Genomic DNA, 19,055 nt, shown 5'->3' with positions numbered 1-19,055 from the left:
AATTTATTTGTACATTTGGTTTCCATAATACTGTTAATAAAGAATAAGGGATATTTAAACTCAAATTATTATATATTTTGTAAGATATTTCACTAACAACAACAAGGTAGAGGGAATCATATTTGTAAGATTAATATACTTCTGTTTTGAAGCATTTATTCCATATTTATCAAAAACATTATAAGAATATAAATCTCCACTGTTGCTTAGTAAGATAAAACCAAATTCATAAAACAATAATACCTTATTTTCCATATGAGTTTAAATGTTGCGTATGAATGAAAGCGTCCGCAGATTCCCAGGCGACAGAAACAAGAAAACAGCAAGTTTGCATTTTTAAAAGAGATGTATAACTGTGGTTTTATTATTTAACGTGATACAAATAGCAGATAACACTTGCGATTGAACAATGACAAAGAAATTCACAATCCCTGCACATAAACATGTAAGCAACTTATGATCAAAAGTTAAAAAACATAAATGCATACACCTCTACAGATAAAGCAGGACACACACACACACACACACACACACACACACACGTGATCACTCCAGGGGTTCAGCAGGAGCGACAGGTCTCACACACACACACACACACACACACACACACACACACACACACACACACACACACACACACGTGATCACTGCAGGGGTTCAGCAGGAGCGACAGGTCTCTCACACACACACACACGTGATCACTCCAGGGGTTCAGCAGGAGCGACAGGTCTCACACACACACACACACACACACACACACACACACACACACACACACACACACACACACGTGATCACTGCAGGGGTTCAGCAGGAGCGACAGGTCTCACACACACACACACACACACACACACACACACACACACACACACACACACACACGTGATCACTCCAGGGGTTCAGCATGAGCGACAGGTCTCACACACACACACACACACACACACACACACACACACACACACACACACACACACACGTGATCACTCCAGGGGTTCAGCAGGAGCGACAGCTCACACACACACACACACACACACACACACACACACACACACGATCACTGCAGGGGTTCAGCAGGAGCGACAGGTCTCACACACACACACACACACACACACATACACACACGTGATCACTCCAGGGGTTCAGCAGGAGCGACAGCTCACACACACACACACACACACACACACACACACACACGATCACTGCAGGGGTTCAGCAGGAGCGACAGGTCTCACACACACACACACACACACACACACACACACACACACATACACACACGTGATCACTCCAGGGGTTCAGCAGGAGCGACAGCTCACACACACACACACACACACACACACACACACACACGATCACTGCAGGGGTTCAGCAGGAGCGACAGGTCTCACACACACACACACACACACACACACACACACACACATACACACACACGATCACTCCAGGGGTTCAGCAGGAGCGACAGGTCTCACACACACACACACACACACACACACACACACACACGATCACTGCAGGGGTTCAGCAGGAGCGACAGGTCTCTCACACACACACACACACACACACACACACACACGATCACTGCAGGGGTTCAGCAGGAGCGACAGGTCTCACACACACACACACACACACACACACACACACACACACACACACACACGATCACTGCAGGGGTTCAGCAGGAGCGACAGGTCTCTCACACACACACACACACACACACACACACACACACACACACGATCACTGCAGGGGTTCAGCAGGAGCGACAGGTCTCTCACACACACACACACACACACACACACACACACACACACACACACACACACGATCACTGCAGGGGTTCAGCAGGAGCGACAGGTCTCTCACACACACACACACACACACACACACACACACACACACGATCACTGCAGGGGTTCAGCAGGAGCGACAGGTCTCTCACACACACACACACACACACACACACACACACACACACGATCACTGCAGGGGTTCAGCAGGAGCGACAGGTCTCTCACACACACACACACACACACACACACACACACACACACACACACACACACACACACACACACACACACACACGTGATCACTGCAGGGGTTCAGCAGGAGCGACAGGTCTCTCTCTCACTCACACACACACACACACACACACACACACACACACACACACACGTGATCACTGCAGGGGTTCAGCAGGAGCGACAGGTCACACACACACACAAACACACACACACACACGTGATCACTGCAGGGGTTCAGCAGGAGCGACAGGTCTCACACACACACACACACACACACACGATCACTGCAGGGGTTCAGCAGGAGCGACAGGTCTCTCTCACACACACACACACACACACACACACACACACACACACACACACACACACACACACACAGCGCATGTATTGCTACGATGATCTCGGTTTATCATGCAGAACCAGCGCGAGCGAGCGGCGTCACATGACCGTTACACAACGCCAACCCTGACACACACACACACACACAGATATCAACCAAGAAATATAAAAACAGTACTTTTTTATACTTGTATTTCCTTATTTATGTATAATTGTATATTTTTCCAATTTTTTTTTCATTATTTATTATCACTTTTCACATTTATATATGTATCTCTGTCTACATGTAACCCGTGGCCACGAGAAATAGACACACGAACACATGAAAAACATATCAGAAACTTAAAGTGAAAATGTGTTTATGATGATGATGTCAGGCTCGGCACTCCACAGACGCCGCCCTCTCGCCGCTGCAGCCAATCGCGGAGCACAGAGCGGCCGTTTCCAGGCAACGCAGCGAGTCACCCATGATGCATCAGTGCATCTCTGAGTCGCACGCATCGCCGCTACGAGCGCTCTGTGTTTCACCGAACATCGCATTAGTTTAACGTTCATGTTCAGATTCCTTAAGACCTCCTGCTCTCACACACACACACACACACACACTAGGTCCAGTTCAAACGCTTCGGCCCTGAGTCAGTCGCGCGATTGGTCCGTCACATGCACCTGGCTCGATGACATCATATGTGTGCACAGATATTGCTGCATGTCGTCGTTCGGTTGTGGCGGCGCAAAAACTAAAATCAAATTATTATTGTTATTGTTATTAGAGCGCGGGCGAGAGACGCGGCTGGCAGAGTTAGACACACGCGTCCCCTCGCTGGCCTGTGATTGGCTCTCAGGAGTAGATGGTGATGACCTCACTTCCTCCGCCTCGCACGAGCAGGACTCGCTCGAGACCCTCGGTCAGCACTTCCAGGAACTCCATGTCTGAGGGAGACCGGGTCAAGGAGCATCAATATTTATATTTATAAAGCAAGTTGTTGTTAGCTAGCTGCTAATTGTATAGCGCTTCTGTAGCCCCGCCCCTTCTCAGCTCTGCGCTCGTTGCCTTTTGTCTTCCGGTTTGTATTTTCACAGCGATCTTGCGTCTTTATGAACAGGGTTCGTACAGACACTGAAAAATGAAATTCCAGGACTTTCAAGGGCTATAATCAGAGATTTCACTTATCAAACAATATCATTATCTTTCAAATTCTAAAAAAGGCAAACGGATAAATAAAGATGAACTAATGAAACTAAATGGTACGAATAAAGTGCAACGAATACAACGACTGGAAACTTTAACCATTGAAAGGATACTGTGATAAAGAAATCGCTTTCCTTATTCAAACTGGTTTTTCACCATTAATTATGATGGAGCGCAAGAATGAAAGCTGTATCATGTACTTGTATATGTATATGAGCAATATCACGTTCACAGCCATGCGAACTGTCTTTATATCGATATCAGACGGGCTGCAGTGTTCATTTTAGGGGTGGTGAAAAAAATCGATTATTGATTAATCGCGAGTATGTTATGGACGAGTATGAATCGATTATTACATTTTCAAAAATCGATTTTTTATTATATATAAAAAAAAAAATTTGCATTATTTTATTTTGTAAAAAATGTTATACCGGAAGTTGAACGTCACGAACGCGCCCAGTTCCAGTTAGCAAGCGCGTGTAACGGCAGCCAGAGCGAGGGAGCTTGCACACTGCCTGCATGAGCCGCGCGGGAAACGCGTGCATGCTAGAAATAGAACCGACGCCTATTTTTCACGCGACACGCAAGCGTGTTGGAAGCGTTTCCAGGCAGAATAGAATAGGAAACGATGTTTATATGTCATTTTGTACACGAATACATATTAATAAATTACATTTTGATGTTTGAAAGTGTAGGTTTTGATATAAATTCAGATATCAATGTAATTCAAACAAATAATAATAATAATAATTATCGATTTTCAAATATTGCCATTATTTTTGCCTATATACAAATTTATGTCATTTTTATTTTTTAAACAATCGAGTCCTGGTGTTCACTACAGAGGTCATAGCATAACATATGAATAAAATATCTCTTTTTTTTCATTTGTTTCTTATGCTCTTAACAATGTGATTACATGAAGAAGAAAAAAACTTTAAAAAAAAACGGTCTGGGCCTCAGGAGGATATAAAGATAATAGGCTACAATAACAACATAGTGTGTCTTCTGAGTGACGGTCCACCATCAGGCTAAATATAGGCTCTTTAAAGCTACACAAAATTTGTAAATGTTATTGAAATAAACAGACAGCCCACTTCCCTATTTTTCGGATTTTGGAAGATGTGTGATAACAGTTGAAATTGTTGTCGTAAAGGCAAGAGTTGAAATTGTTGTCGTAAAGGCAAGAGGCAAGAGTTGAAATTGTTGTAGTAAGGATTAACACACCGCTAACCCAAATGTAGACGGTCCCTCTATGTCACCTAGCAGCAGCGGCGCCACGTCAGACACGTTTCTGGTGTGCAAAGACACAGAAAACGCGACGCAGCTGACACGCAACAGAAACGCCACGCTCACGCCACAGCCAGTGTGTCTCCGGCCTAACGAGCGTTGCTTGCTACAACACCTTGTCTTTCTAGAAGAAAATTGTCCAATTTCTACAGTATGTTGGTTCTGATCTACTTCCTAAAGGAAATAAGCCTTTCATTTATTTGTTATTGTTTAGTTCAACTTGATGAGTCACAACACAATGTGATGTATTCATTTCTGTGTTCTACAGAACATAAGCTACATACAAATAATTGTGAAGTTATAACTACACGACACAGAAAGTGCTTTGAGTTGCTGTTACTCAATAAAAGAGTTAAGTAATTCAGCAGCTGACTTTTTTTAATACTGCAGACACTTTGTAGTGTATTTTCGTTTACTGTTGTGAAATGGAAAATCAATAATCGCTAATCGAGAATCGTTAATAATCGAAAATCGACTGTAATCGAATCGGCACTTCAATAATCGTAATCGAATCGAATCGGGAAATCAGACAGATTAACCAGCCCTAGTTCATTTTGTGTGAAAATATTCGGTAACACTTTACTTGAAGGGGTGTGCATAAGACTGACATGACACCTTCATAACACTGACATGACACCTTCATAAGACTGACAGGACACCTTCATAAGACTGACATGACACCTTCATAAGACTGACAGGACACCTTCGTAAGACTGACATGACACCTTTGTAAGACTGACAGGACACCTTCATAAGACTGACAGGACACCTTCATAAGACTGACATGACACCTTCATAAGACTGACATGACACCTTCATAAGACTGACAGGACACCTTCGTAAGACTGACATGACACCTTTGTAAGACTGACAGGACACCTTCGTAAGAGTGACATGACACCTTCATAAGACTGACATGACACCTTCATAAGACTGACAGGACACCTTCATAAGACTGACATGACACCTTCATAAGACTGACAGGACACCTTCATAAGACTGACAGGACACCTTCATAAGACTGACAGGACACCTTCATAAGACTGACATGACACCTTCATAAGACTGACAGGACACCTGACATGACACCTTCATAAGACTGACATGACACCTTCATAAGACTGACAGGACACCTTCGTAAGACTGACATGACACCTTCATAAGACTGACATGACACCTTCATAAGACTGACAGGACACCTTCGTAAGACTGACAGGACACCTTTGTAAGACTGACAGGACACCTTCATAAGACTGACAGGACACCTTCGTAAGACTGACAGGACACCTTCGTAAGACTGACATGACACCTTCATAAGACTGACAGGACACCTTCATAAGACTGACATGACACCAAGACTGACAGGACACCTTCATAAGACGACAGGACACCTTCATAAGACGACAGGACACCTTCATAAGACTGACAGGACACATTCATAAGACGACAGGACACCTTCATAAGACTGACAGGACACCTTCATAAGACTGACAGGACACCTTCATAAGACTGACAGGACACCTTCATAAGACTGACAGGACACCTTCGTAAGACTGACATGACACCTTCATAAGACTGACACGACACCTTCATAAGACTGACATGACACCTTCAAAAGACTGACATGACACCTGCATAAGACTGACAGGACACCTTCGTAAGACTGACAGGACACCTGCATAAGACTGACAGGACACCTTCATAAGAGTGACATGACACCTTCATAAGACTGACATGACACCTTCATAAGACTGACAGGACACCTTCATAAGACTGACATGACACCTTCATAAGACTGACAGGACACCTTCATAAGACTGACAGGACACCTTCAAAAGACTGACAGGACACCTTCATAAGACTGACATGACACCTTCATAAGACTGACAGGACACCTGACATGACACCTTCATAAGACTGACATGACACCTTCATAAGACTGACAGGACACCTTCGTAAGACTGACATGACACCTTCATAAGACTGACAGGACACCTTCATAAGACTGACAGGACACCTTCGTAAGACTGACATGACACCTTTGTAAGACTGACAGGACACCTTCATAAGACTGACAGGACACCTTCATAAGACTGACATGACACCTTCATAAGACTGACATGACACCTTCATAAGACTGACAGGACACCTTCGTAAGACTGACATGACACCTTTGTAAGACTGACAGGACACCTTCATAAGAGTGACATGACACCTTCATAAGACTGACATGACACCTTCATAAGACTGACAGGACACCTTCATAAGACTGACATGACACCTTCATAAGACTGACAGGACACCTTCATAAGACTGACAGGACACCTTCATAAGACTGACAGGACACCTTCATAAGACTGACATGACACCTTCATAAGACTGACAGGACACCTGACATGACACCTTCATAAGACTGACATGACACCTTCATAAGACTGACAGGACACCTTCGTAAGACTGACATGACACCTTCATAAGACTGACATGACACCTTCATAAGACTGACAGGACACCTTCATAAGACTGACAGGACACCTTCGTAAGACTGACAGGACACCTTCGTAAGACTGACATGACACCTTCATAAGACTGACAGGACACCTTCATAAGACTGACATGACACCAAGACTGACAGGACACCTTCATAAGACGACAGGACACCTTCATAAGACGACAGGACACCTTCATAAGACTGACAGGACACCTTCAAAAGACGACAGGACACCTTCATAAGACTGACAGGACACCTTCATAAGACTGACAGGACACCTTCGTAAGACTGACATGACACCTTCGTAAGACTGACATGACACCTTCGTAAGACTGACATGACACCTTTGTAAGACTGACAGGACACCTTCATAAGACTGACAGGACACCTTCGTAAGACTGACATGACACCTTCATAAGACTGACACGACACCTTCATAAGACTGACATGACACCTTCATAAGAGTGACATGACACCTTCATAAGACTGACATGACACCTTCATAAGACTGACAGGACACCTTCATAAGACTGACATGACACCTTCATAAGACTGACAGGACACCTTCATAAGACTGACAGGACACCTTCAAAAGACTGACAGGACACCTTCATAAGACTGACATGACACCTTCATAAGACTGACAGGACACCTGACATGACACCTTCGTAAGACTGACATGACACCTTCATAAGACTGACAGGACACCTTCATAAGACTGACATGACACCAAGACTGACAGGACACCTTCATAAGACGACAGGACACCTTCATAAGACGACAGGACACCTTCATAAGACTGACAGGACACCTTCAAAAGACGACAGGACACCTTCATAAGACTGACAGGACACCTTCATAAGACTGACAGGACACCTTCAAAAGACGACAGGACACCTTCATAAGACTGACAGGACACCTTCATAAGACTGACAGGACACCTTCGTAAGACTGACATGACACCTTCGTAAGACTGACATGACACCTTCGTAAGACTGACATGACACCTTTGTAAGACTGACAGGACACCTTCATAAGACTGACAGGACACCTTCGTAAGACTGACATGACACCTTCATAAGACTGACACGACACCTTCATAAGACTGACATGACACCTTCAAAAGACTGACATGACACCTGCATAAGACTGACAGGACACCTTCGTAAGACTGACAGGACACCTGCATAAGACTGACAGGACACCTTCATAAGAGTGACATGACACCTTCATAAGACTGACATGACACCTTCATAAGACTGACAGGACACCTTCATAAGACTGACATGACACCTTCATAAGACTGACAGGACACCTTCATAAGACTGACAGGACACCTTCAAAAGACTGACAGGACACCTTCATAAGACTGACATGACACCTTCATAAGACTGACAGGACACCTGACATGACACCTTCATAAGACTGACAGGACACCTTCATAAGACTGACAGGACACCTTCGTAAGACTGACATGACACCTTCATAAGACTGACATGACACCTTCATAAGACTGACAGGACACCTTCGTAAGACTGACATGACACCTTTGTAAGACTGACAGGACACCTTCATAAGACTGACAGGACACCTTCATAAGACTGACATGACACCTTCATAAGACTGACATGACACCTTCATAAGACTGACAGGACACCTTCGTAAGACTGACATGACACCTTTGTAAGACTGACAGGACACCTTCATAAGAGTGACATGACACCTTCATAAGACTGACATGACACCTTCATAAGACTGACAGGACACCTTCATAAGACTGACATGACACCTTCATAAGACTGACAGGACACCTTCATAAGACTGACAGGACACCTTCATAAGACTGACAGGACACCTTCATAAGACTGACATGACACCTTCATAAGACTGACAGGACACCTGACATGACACCTTCATAAGACTGACATGACACCTTCATAAGACTGAGAGGACACCTTCGTAAGACTGACATGACACCTTCATAAGACTGACATGACACCTTCATAAGACTGACAGGACACCTTCGTAAGACTGACAGGACACCTTTGTAAGACTGACAGGACACCTTCATAAGACTGACAGGACACCTTCGTAAGACTGACAGGACACCTTCGTAAGACTGACATGACACCTTCATAAGACTGACAGGACACCTTCATAAGACTGACATGACACCAAGACTGACAGGACACCTTCATAAGACGACAGGACACCTTCATAAGACGACAGGACACCTTCATAAGACTGACAGGACACCTTCATAAGACGACAGGACACCTTCATAAGACTGACAGGACACCTTCATAAGACTGACAGGACACCTTCGTAAGACTGACATGACACCTTCGTAAGACTGACATGACACCTTTGTAAGACTGACAGGACACCTGACATGACACCTTCATAAGACTGACATGACACCTTCATAAGACTGACATGACACCTTCATAAGACTGACAGGACACCTTCGTAAGACTGACAGGACACCTTTGTAAGACTGACAGGACACCTTCATAAGACTGACAGGACACCTTCGTAAGACTGACAGGACACCTTCGTAAGACTGACATGACACCTTCATAAGACTGACAGGACACCTTCATAAGACTGACATGACACCAAGACTGACAGGACACCTTCATAAGACGACAGGACACCTTCATAAGACGACAGGACACCTTCATAAGACTGACAGGACACCTTCATAAGACGACAGGACACCTTCATAAGACTGACAGGACACCTTCATAAGACTGACAGGACACCTTCGTAAGACTGACATGACACCTTCGTAAGACTGACATGACACCTTTGTAAGACTGACAGGACACCTGACATGACACCTTCATAAGACTGACATGACACCTTTGTAAGACTGACATGACACCTTTGTAAGACTGACAGGACACCTTTGTAAGACTGACAGGACACCTTTGTAAAACTGACATGACACCTTTGTAAGACTGACAGGACACCTTCATAAGACTGACAGGACACCTTCATAAGACTGAGAGGACAGCTTCATAAGACTGACAGGACACCTTCATAAGACTGACAGGACACCTTCATAAGACTGACATGACACCTTCATAAGACTGACAGGACACCTTCATAAGACTGACAGGACACCTTCATAAGACTGACATGACACCTTTGTAAGACTGACAGGACACCTTCATAAGACTGGCAGGACACCTGCATAAGACTGAGAGGACAGCTTCATAAGACTGACAGGACACCTTCATAAGACTGACAGGACACCTTCATAAGACTGACATGACACCTTCATAAGACTGACAGGACACCTTCATAAGACTGACAGGACACCTTCATAAGACTGACATGACACCTTCATAAGACTGACAGGACACATGTCATGAATATGAAGGAGGTTTTATGCATGTTTATGACAACTGTCATAAAGTGTCATTCGCTCAATTATGACATTTTTAATGCAAATATGACATTGTTTGTAGGGCTGGACCCTTCGTTCGGTGGGTTGGTATTCAATTTGAAATTGTGACATTCGAATATTTGTTTTTTTGGGTTTTGCACACCTGGCATCCCCCTCGAAACGCTTCTCATTCGCGCTTGAATATGTTTTACACTATAAAATCTGGTGAAATATAATACTTAACATATAACTTCATTATAGATACTTAATAAATATATTTGTTTCTTCTTGGACTAATAAAAGTCTATATTGCACCAAATACGACACTGCACTCCCTTGTGAAGTCGTTTAGCTCAAAAAATGGAATTGGGACCAGCCCTACTTGTTTGAGATGTCTTTGTTATGACACTTTGACATTACCAAGACAACATAAATTGTCACCCATTTCTGACCCAGGACAAACCCTGAGACACACACAGCACGAGTGAAGGACACAGTTATTATGTAACTACAACACTTCCAGCAGAAGGATACAGTTCTCGTCCCCGTCCGTGTTCCTGGGCGGCCCGGGCATGTTGAGCAGCACCAGCCGAGCATCATGGGACTTGTTGACGATCACCTCGTTGAGTTTCACAGCCGTGTGCATCCGCCGGACATTAGACTGATCTCTGCCAGAAATACACGTGTTCAGACACAGGCCACTTAAATATTCAATATTATATTATTATAACTTGATATAATAAAACAATTTATTTGTAATTATTATAAATATGCTGATATAGTAGGAATAAAAATCTAAATAAATAAATAAAATTACTTTTTTATTAAATATAATATATTTATCATTTTAATATTTGATATAAAAGTAATACAATGAAAATAAATAAATAAATAAAAATATGTAACAATAAGCAAAAAAAATTTGGCTATTTTTCAGCGCATTTGATCATGGTATTATATTGCACCCTAAAAAACAGAAACTTTTCCAGCACCACTGTATGAGCATGTGACCCTGAGCGAGTGTGTGTGTGTGTGTGTGTGAGTGTGTCTCACGGGAGTATGTTCAGTATGTCCCTGAAGCCCTGAGGCTGTGTGTGTGTGTGTGTGTGTGTGTGTGTGTGTGTGTGTGTGTGTGTGTGTGAGAGTACGTCTCACGGGCGTATGTTCAGTATGTCCCTGAAGCCCTGAGGCCGTGTGTGTGTGTGTGTGAGAGTACGTCTTACGGGCGAATGTTCAGTATGTCCCTGAAGCCCTGAGGCCGTGTGTGTGTGTGTGTGTGTGTGTGTGTGAGAGTACGTCTCACGGGCGTATGTTCAGTGTGTCCCTGAAGCCCTGAGGCCGTGTGTGTGTGTGTGTGTGTGTGTGTGTGTGTGTGTGTGTGTGTGTGTGTGTGTGTGTGTGTGTGTGTGTGTGTGTGTGTGAGCGACTCACGGGCGTATGTTCAGTATGTCCCTGAAGCCCTGAGGCCGTGTGTGTGTGTGTGTGTGAGAGTACGTCTCACGGGCGTATGTTCAGTATGTCCCTGAAGCCCTGAGGCCGTGTGTGTGTGTGTGTGTGTGTGTGAGTGAGAGTGTGAGTGTGTGTGTGTGAGCGACTCACGGGCGTATGTTCAGCATGTCCCTGAAGCCCTCCGGCGTGCTGCAGCACGAGGCCGTGTGTGTGTGTGTGTTGCTGAGCAGCTGCAGGGCCCGGTCTTTGGTCCAGGTCATGTGGACCCGCCGGTGATCCGCGCTCTTCTCCGGCCCGTCGGCATCCTCGTCCTCGTCAGAGCCGATGCTCGTCAGGCGCAGCATCGAGTTCCTGTCCTTCACCAGCTGTGCCTGACACACACACACACTTCAGGACACACTCACACTTCATAAACCACACGAACGCTACAGGAATATTTTAGATAACTATAATCATAACCCTCCTTGTTTCTGTGTCTACTGCTGTCTTTCTAGGGTTCGAGGGACAGTGAACCTACAAGCGGACAATAGACACACTAGCGGACACTAGACACACTACGGGTGCGCAATATTGACAAGAAATTATATCTCGATATTTTCTGGGCTTTTATCGGTAACGATCGAGAAAGTGTGCTATTCTGATTCATTCAAACGGCTGATTCATTTAGGAACCAGGAATCATTGAATCATTCAACAACAGGATGATTGACAGGGCAGTGTATGGTGACAGGATGATTGACAGGGCAGTGTACGGTGACAGGATGATTGACAGGCTAGTGTACGGTGACAGGATGATTGACAGGGCAGTTTACGGTGACAGGATGACTGACAGTGCAGTTCACGGTGACAGGATGACTGACAGTGCAGTTTACGGTGACAGGATGATTGACAGGGCAGTTTACGGTGACAGGATGATTGACAGGCTAGTGTACGGTGACAGGATGATTGACTGGTCAGTGTACGGTGACAGGATGATTGACAGGGCAGTGTACGGTGACAGGATGATTGACAGGACAGTTTAGGGTGACAGGATGATTGACAGGGAAGTTTAGGGTGACAGGATGATTGACAGGGCAGTGTACGGTGACAGGATGATTGACAGGGCAGTTTACGGTGACAGGATGATTGACAGGGCAGTGTACGGTGACAGGATGATTGACAGGACAGTTTAGGGTGACAGGATGATTGACAGGGAAGTTTAGGGTGACAGGATGATTGACAGGGCAGTGTACGGTGACAGGATGATTGACAGGGCAGTGTACGGTGACAGGATGATTGACAGGGCAGTTTACGGTGACAGGATGATTGACAGGGCAGTGTACGGTGACAGGATGATTGACGGGTCAGTGTACGGTGACAGGATGATTGACAGGGCAGTTTACGGTGACAGGATGATTGACAGGGCAGTTTACGGTGACAGGATGATTGACAGGGCAGTGTACGGTGACAGGATGATTGACAGGGCAGTGTACGGTGACAGGATGATTGACAGGGCAGTGTACGGTGACAGGATGATTGACAGGGCAGTGTACGGTGACAGGATGATTGACAGGGCAGTGTACCGTGACAGGATGATTGACAGGGCAGTGTACGGTGACAGGATGATTGACAGGGCAGTGTACGGTGACAGGATGATTGACAGGGCAGTTTACGGTGACAGGATGATTGACAGGGCAGTGTACGGTGACAGGATGATTGACAGGGCAGTGTACGGTGACAGGATGATTGACAGGGCAGTGTACGGTGACAGGATGATTGACAGGGCAGTGTACGGTGACAGGATGATTGACAGGGCAGTGTACGGTGACAGGATGATTGACAGGGCAGTGTACGGTGACAGGATGATTGACAGGGCAGTTTACGGTGACAGGATGATTGACAGGGCAGTTTACGGTGACAGGATGATTGACAGGGCAGTGTACGGTGACAGGATGATTGACAGGGCAGTTTACGGTGACAGGATGATTGACAGGGCAGTTTACGGTGACAGGATGATTGACAGGGCAGTTTACGGTGACAGGATGATTGACAGGGCAGTTTACGGTGACAGGATGATTGACAGGGCAGTTTACGGTGACAGGATGATTGACAGGGCAGTGTACGGTGACAGGATGATTGACAGGGCAGTGTACGGTGACAGGATGATTGACAGGGCAGTTTACGGTGACAGGATGATTGACAGGGCAGTGTACGGTGACAGGATGTGCGCGACAGATCTGTCCGTTAAAGATGACGCAGTAGTGTGTCCCAAAGCTTGTCTACTCTTTTGCTACACACTCAAAAGTATGTACTTTTTCTTCTCAAAAAGAGTACATACTTTTAGGGCGTAGTATAAATAGGCGAATTGGGACGCAGCAACGGTTAATGAGTCAGTGAGTCATTGAATCATTCAACAAAATGGAGCAAAAACAGACAATATTGTACCTAAAATGTAAGTGACTTAATATTAACTTCTTTTTATTGACCTGTTGTATAAAATCAACAAATCGCACTTGTAATCGCCCTGATATCTGGAGGAAAGCGGCACTCTTCATTTGATATTGATGAACTACATTAAATGATATAAATATAAAAGATAAATATATAAATATAAATGCATTTTACTAGAGTAAATTACGCAATGCTCACAGTGTATGCGTGTGCTAGTTGTGTTTTAGTGAAGCACATGATAATGTCAGATCACACATTGGTAAAAAACAATCCCGATATATATCGCACACCCCTACTAGACACGAACACACACACACACACACACACACACACACACTCTCTTCCTCTCACACAGGCTACGTCTGAAGTTCACTAGAGCTGAACGAAAGCTTGAACTCACGTCATCAAAGCTCCAGCGCACTCTCTTCAGATCGAGTCCAGGTCAGAGGTCATATGAGCAGATGAAGTGAGTATTTCATATGAGCACGCACACACACACACACACACACACACTTGGCTCACCTCTTTCTCGCGGTCCGACTTGGACAGACGCATCTGCCGCAGCATCTGCGATCTCTGCTCCATCATCAGAGTCCTCTCGTACGTGTACGCGCTGATGTCACTGTCGTGCTGAAACACACACCACGACCTTTAACCTTCAGTGTTAATATAACTCACAATATCTCATCATAAGTCAGATTATAACATGCTGACATATTTAACTACAAAACATTTATTCAATATGTACATGTTTTGTTTTGAAATTGGATTATGTACTTATATATTAAAAAGGTGTAAATCCAGCGTTTAATGTTGTTTATGTGTGTATGTGGTGTTATTAATACGCTTTAACACAAACCATGTGTAAGTTCATAAGTCGACAGCATTGCTGAGTATTTTCTGCTTAAAACTGCAGTGAACCAAAGACAGTCTCAAAAACACGGTGTGAAATCGCTGGTGTTTCTGACGTCACAAACGACCTTGTAACCAATCAGATCAACGTGTGATCGTCAACCAGTGGATCTCTGAGCTGAGTGAGTGAGTGGAGGCGGGGCTCATCTGCATATTCATAGAACCGCGCATACTAAATGAGGCGAGGGTGTCGAGTTACATTCAAGATATTTTAAGGCATCTAGACATTTTTTAAGGGAAAAAACGCTTAAATATGTAATTTTGGTGATCAAAGATGAGTTTTAAGAGATATAATGATTGACTACAGGGGGACTTTAATACATACGAACTTGGATTTTATTGGTACGATAATAATGTGTATAAAGACACTTAGGGTTGGATTCCAATTCTGCAATCTGATTCTTGATATTAAATTTCAATTCCTCTTATCGATTCCTTTATGAGCATTTCAACTTTTGTAACTATATTTGTAATGTATAATTTATTTATAAAGTGTTATTCTACATTTGATTACAGTTTCTGAACCTGAAAATCTTAAAACACTGTTCATTTCAATCGTATCTTTGTTGAGTTGCGATTACTAATTTGTTCTCTTTTCATCGCTGAGTGTTTATTGTGTTTAATAACGCTTGATATTTACATTAGTCCGGCTAGTTGTTCTTCTATGGTGTGTTTAACGCTCAGGCAAACGCTCCTGTAAGTGTTCTTCAGCTGAGGATTTCTGCTCATGATATTCAGCTGCAGTTACAAGTTTAGCAATAAGACTAAATGTGAATGATATCTAAGTTTTTTTTTTTTTTACCTTATTGGAATCGAAATCGTAAATATTCAAACGATCCCCAGCCCTAAACAAGACACATTATTTACATCTACTAAACGTGTGTAAAGTCTTTCTTCCTGTGACGTCCAGCAAAGAGTTTATGTAATCAAAAAACACCAACATTATCCATTTAAAATATCGGTCACACTGTATTTTAAAGGTGTCCATGTTACAGTGCTGAGGGATAACTACATGTACTCACTACAGGGTGAGAGTTAGGATTGGGGTTTGCCTGAGGGTTAGTATGCGTGATTGACAGTGATTACTACAGTAATGGACCCAGTGTGTGCAGCAGGAGCGCCCACCATCTCGACGACCTCCACGTACGCGTCGATGCGCAGGTGGTACAGGAACGTGGCCAGGTCCTTCTTCATCTGGATGGAGTTGTCCTCCATCTGGGCCACGGTGAAGATGCGCATCGAGCATTTACGCCACACCTGAGACACACATGTGCAGTTACTCCACACACACAACTACTCGACTGTGCAGTTACTCCACACACACAATCACACAACCGTCCTGCTTTCTGTGAACATGACCAGAGTGAAGTGAGTTTATGATTAAACGGAAACAAATGTCTGCCTATGGACTCGACTTGATTCAAAGGGAAGTTTTCATAACTCACAGGCAAGATTTCATTCAATTTTTTAACTTTCAACACATTTGCATTTACTGGAGATACAAAAAACCTGAATATGAATATGTTTTTTCTGTGAAATTGATCGAAATGAGTTTATGATTAAACTGGAACAATCTGCCAATGCACTCAGAAGTTTTCATAACGCATTGGCTGTCAAGACCTTTGCATCTCAAGTTAATACATCTTGATAAAGTCAAGTCATCTTCATTTATACAGCGCTTTGAACCAGTGTTGTTTTTGGCAGCCCTTTTAGTTTTAGTCTTAGTCTTTTGGACGAAAATGCTTTTTAGTTTTAGTCACATTTTAGTCACTTATAAACGTAATAGTTTTAGTCAAGTTTTAGTCGACAAAAACAAAAAAAGGTTTTAGTCAAGTTTTGCATTCCACAATTTCTCAAAAGTCAAGCTCAATGTTCAGCTGAGATCTGTACTTTGTTTTCAGTGAAACTGAAACAGCTGAAAAGCCCATCTCACAGAGATATGATGTGGCAAAGGGAAGAAGAATGCACACAGCTCTCTGCCTTTAGCCTACTTAAAAACGTGATTTTTTTTTAAATAGATAAAATTGACATAACATACTGTGTTTGATATGGGATTAAAATGATGGGTAGTGTATGGGCAGTGTATAAGAAATAAACTAATGATTAATTATTGTAATATTCCTTTGTTCCGATCAGAGCATGTGAGCGAAGAGCGCATTTCTGAATATCAGCTCAGGGTCGCGCGCTCAACACAGAATGGCCTGCTGGTTCGAGAATATGTGGAATAAGAGCTGCCTCCGACTAAAGTTTTTATTCTAGTCGACTAGTAGTTGTTCATTTAAGCCATTAGTGGACAAACCATTAGGCTATACAGGATAATGAGCGTTATAGCCGCACTCGACCGCACGCATAAAGCTTGTCACAAAGAACCGGCAAAAGTACCGTATTTTCCGCACCGGATTATAAGGCGCACCTTCAATGAATGACCTATTTTAGAAAATTTTTCATATATAGGGCGCACCGGATTATAAGGCGCATAAGATACTGCAGTCAAACGTTTGACTGGGTTTGCGTTATGCATCCACTAGATGTCAACAAATGTCAACAAAACAGTCAGATAAAGTCAAACTTTATTAAGCGTTCTGACAACTCCGTTCACTCCCATGGTAACGTTGTTCAAACGTTAAAGGAAAACTCCGGTCAATTTTAACATTGAGCTCATTTTGTGTAAATTTGGAGTGCTGTCAGTACAGATAACAACAGCAAAAACTGGTGTTGCCTGCACCGTGTTATCCTCTTTTTAAAATGTGCACCCTGTTGACTTAAACTCATTACAAGTGCACAGCCATGTGAGTGAACACGGTGAATCTGACTCCAGTAAATGTGAAAGATATGAATAAAAATTATGTTTATTCAGCCAGCTCACATACCCGTATTTTCTTCCTGTTTTCGGTCGAAGTCCACAGTAGGCGATTGTCGAGTGCTCGCGAACTAGACAATCAACTACTGTGGACTTCGGCCGAAAACAGGAAGAAAATACGGTTATGTGAGCCGGCTGAATAAAGAGATTATTCCTGCCTTCGTGAAAGCTCGGATCACAGTTGAGACTGATATATCAGCCCAGGCATCCACGATCCATTGGCAGATAGTGGCGTAAGTCGCCCGGCGCTGTCTCCTTGTCTTGTCTCCCCGTCTCCGCATTATAAGGCGCACTGTCGTTTTTTGAGAAAATTAAAGGCTTTTAAGTGCGCCTTATAGTGCGGAAAATACGGTAATGATTATGAATGTGTAAAAAAAATAGCAAGGAGACATTTAATTGTTTATTAATAAACTGGTGTTTTCGGTGTCGCAGCAAAGTTGACGATGCGGACGCCATGAGCGAATAAAGATACAAAGGCATAAAACGGAAAATGTCCTCCCGTTTGGAGGAGACCTGTCACGCCCCACACTTTGAGAACCGCTGGATTATACTGAAACTGAAAGTATGTCCATAAATCATCTCGTCGTTTCCGACCACCATGCCCATCTATTGGCTTCGATCGCCGCCATGGTCCTTCGAAAGATGTGTGGCGAGTGACTAGCCGCAGCCGCTGTG

At 43.8% G+C, this 19,055-nt stretch overlaps 1 protein-coding gene across 1 annotated transcript in view; it reads right to left on the bottom strand.

The window, feature by feature from the left end:
- Window positions 1–3,165: 3,165 nt before the first annotated feature.
- Window positions 3,166–19,055, bottom strand: part of LOC130071078 (solute carrier family 12 member 6-like) — a 54,508-nt gene continuing 38,618 nt past the window's right edge. Inside the window, exons 20-24 of the mRNA XM_056235689.1 lie at window positions 16,646–16,777; window positions 15,131–15,238; window positions 12,330–12,550; window positions 11,265–11,398; window positions 3,166–3,296 (exon numbers count right to left, since the gene is read on the bottom strand). Coding sequence (XP_056091664.1) covers window positions 3,205–3,296; window positions 11,265–11,398; window positions 12,330–12,550; window positions 15,131–15,238; window positions 16,646–16,777 — 687 coding nt within the window. The 3' untranslated portion in view covers window positions 3,166–3,204. The remainder of the gene's footprint in view (window positions 3,297–11,264; window positions 11,399–12,329; window positions 12,551–15,130; window positions 15,239–16,645; window positions 16,778–19,055) is intronic.

Source organism: Rhinichthys klamathensis, unplaced genomic scaffold, assembly GCF_029890125.1.
Source record: "Rhinichthys klamathensis goyatoka isolate OS25496 unplaced genomic scaffold, OSU_Roscu_1.1 h1tg000429l_1, whole genome shotgun sequence".
Taxonomy (NCBI): domain Eukaryota; kingdom Metazoa; phylum Chordata; class Actinopteri; order Cypriniformes; family Leuciscidae; genus Rhinichthys; species Rhinichthys klamathensis.
This window is presented reverse-complemented; position numbering and strand designations above follow the sequence as displayed.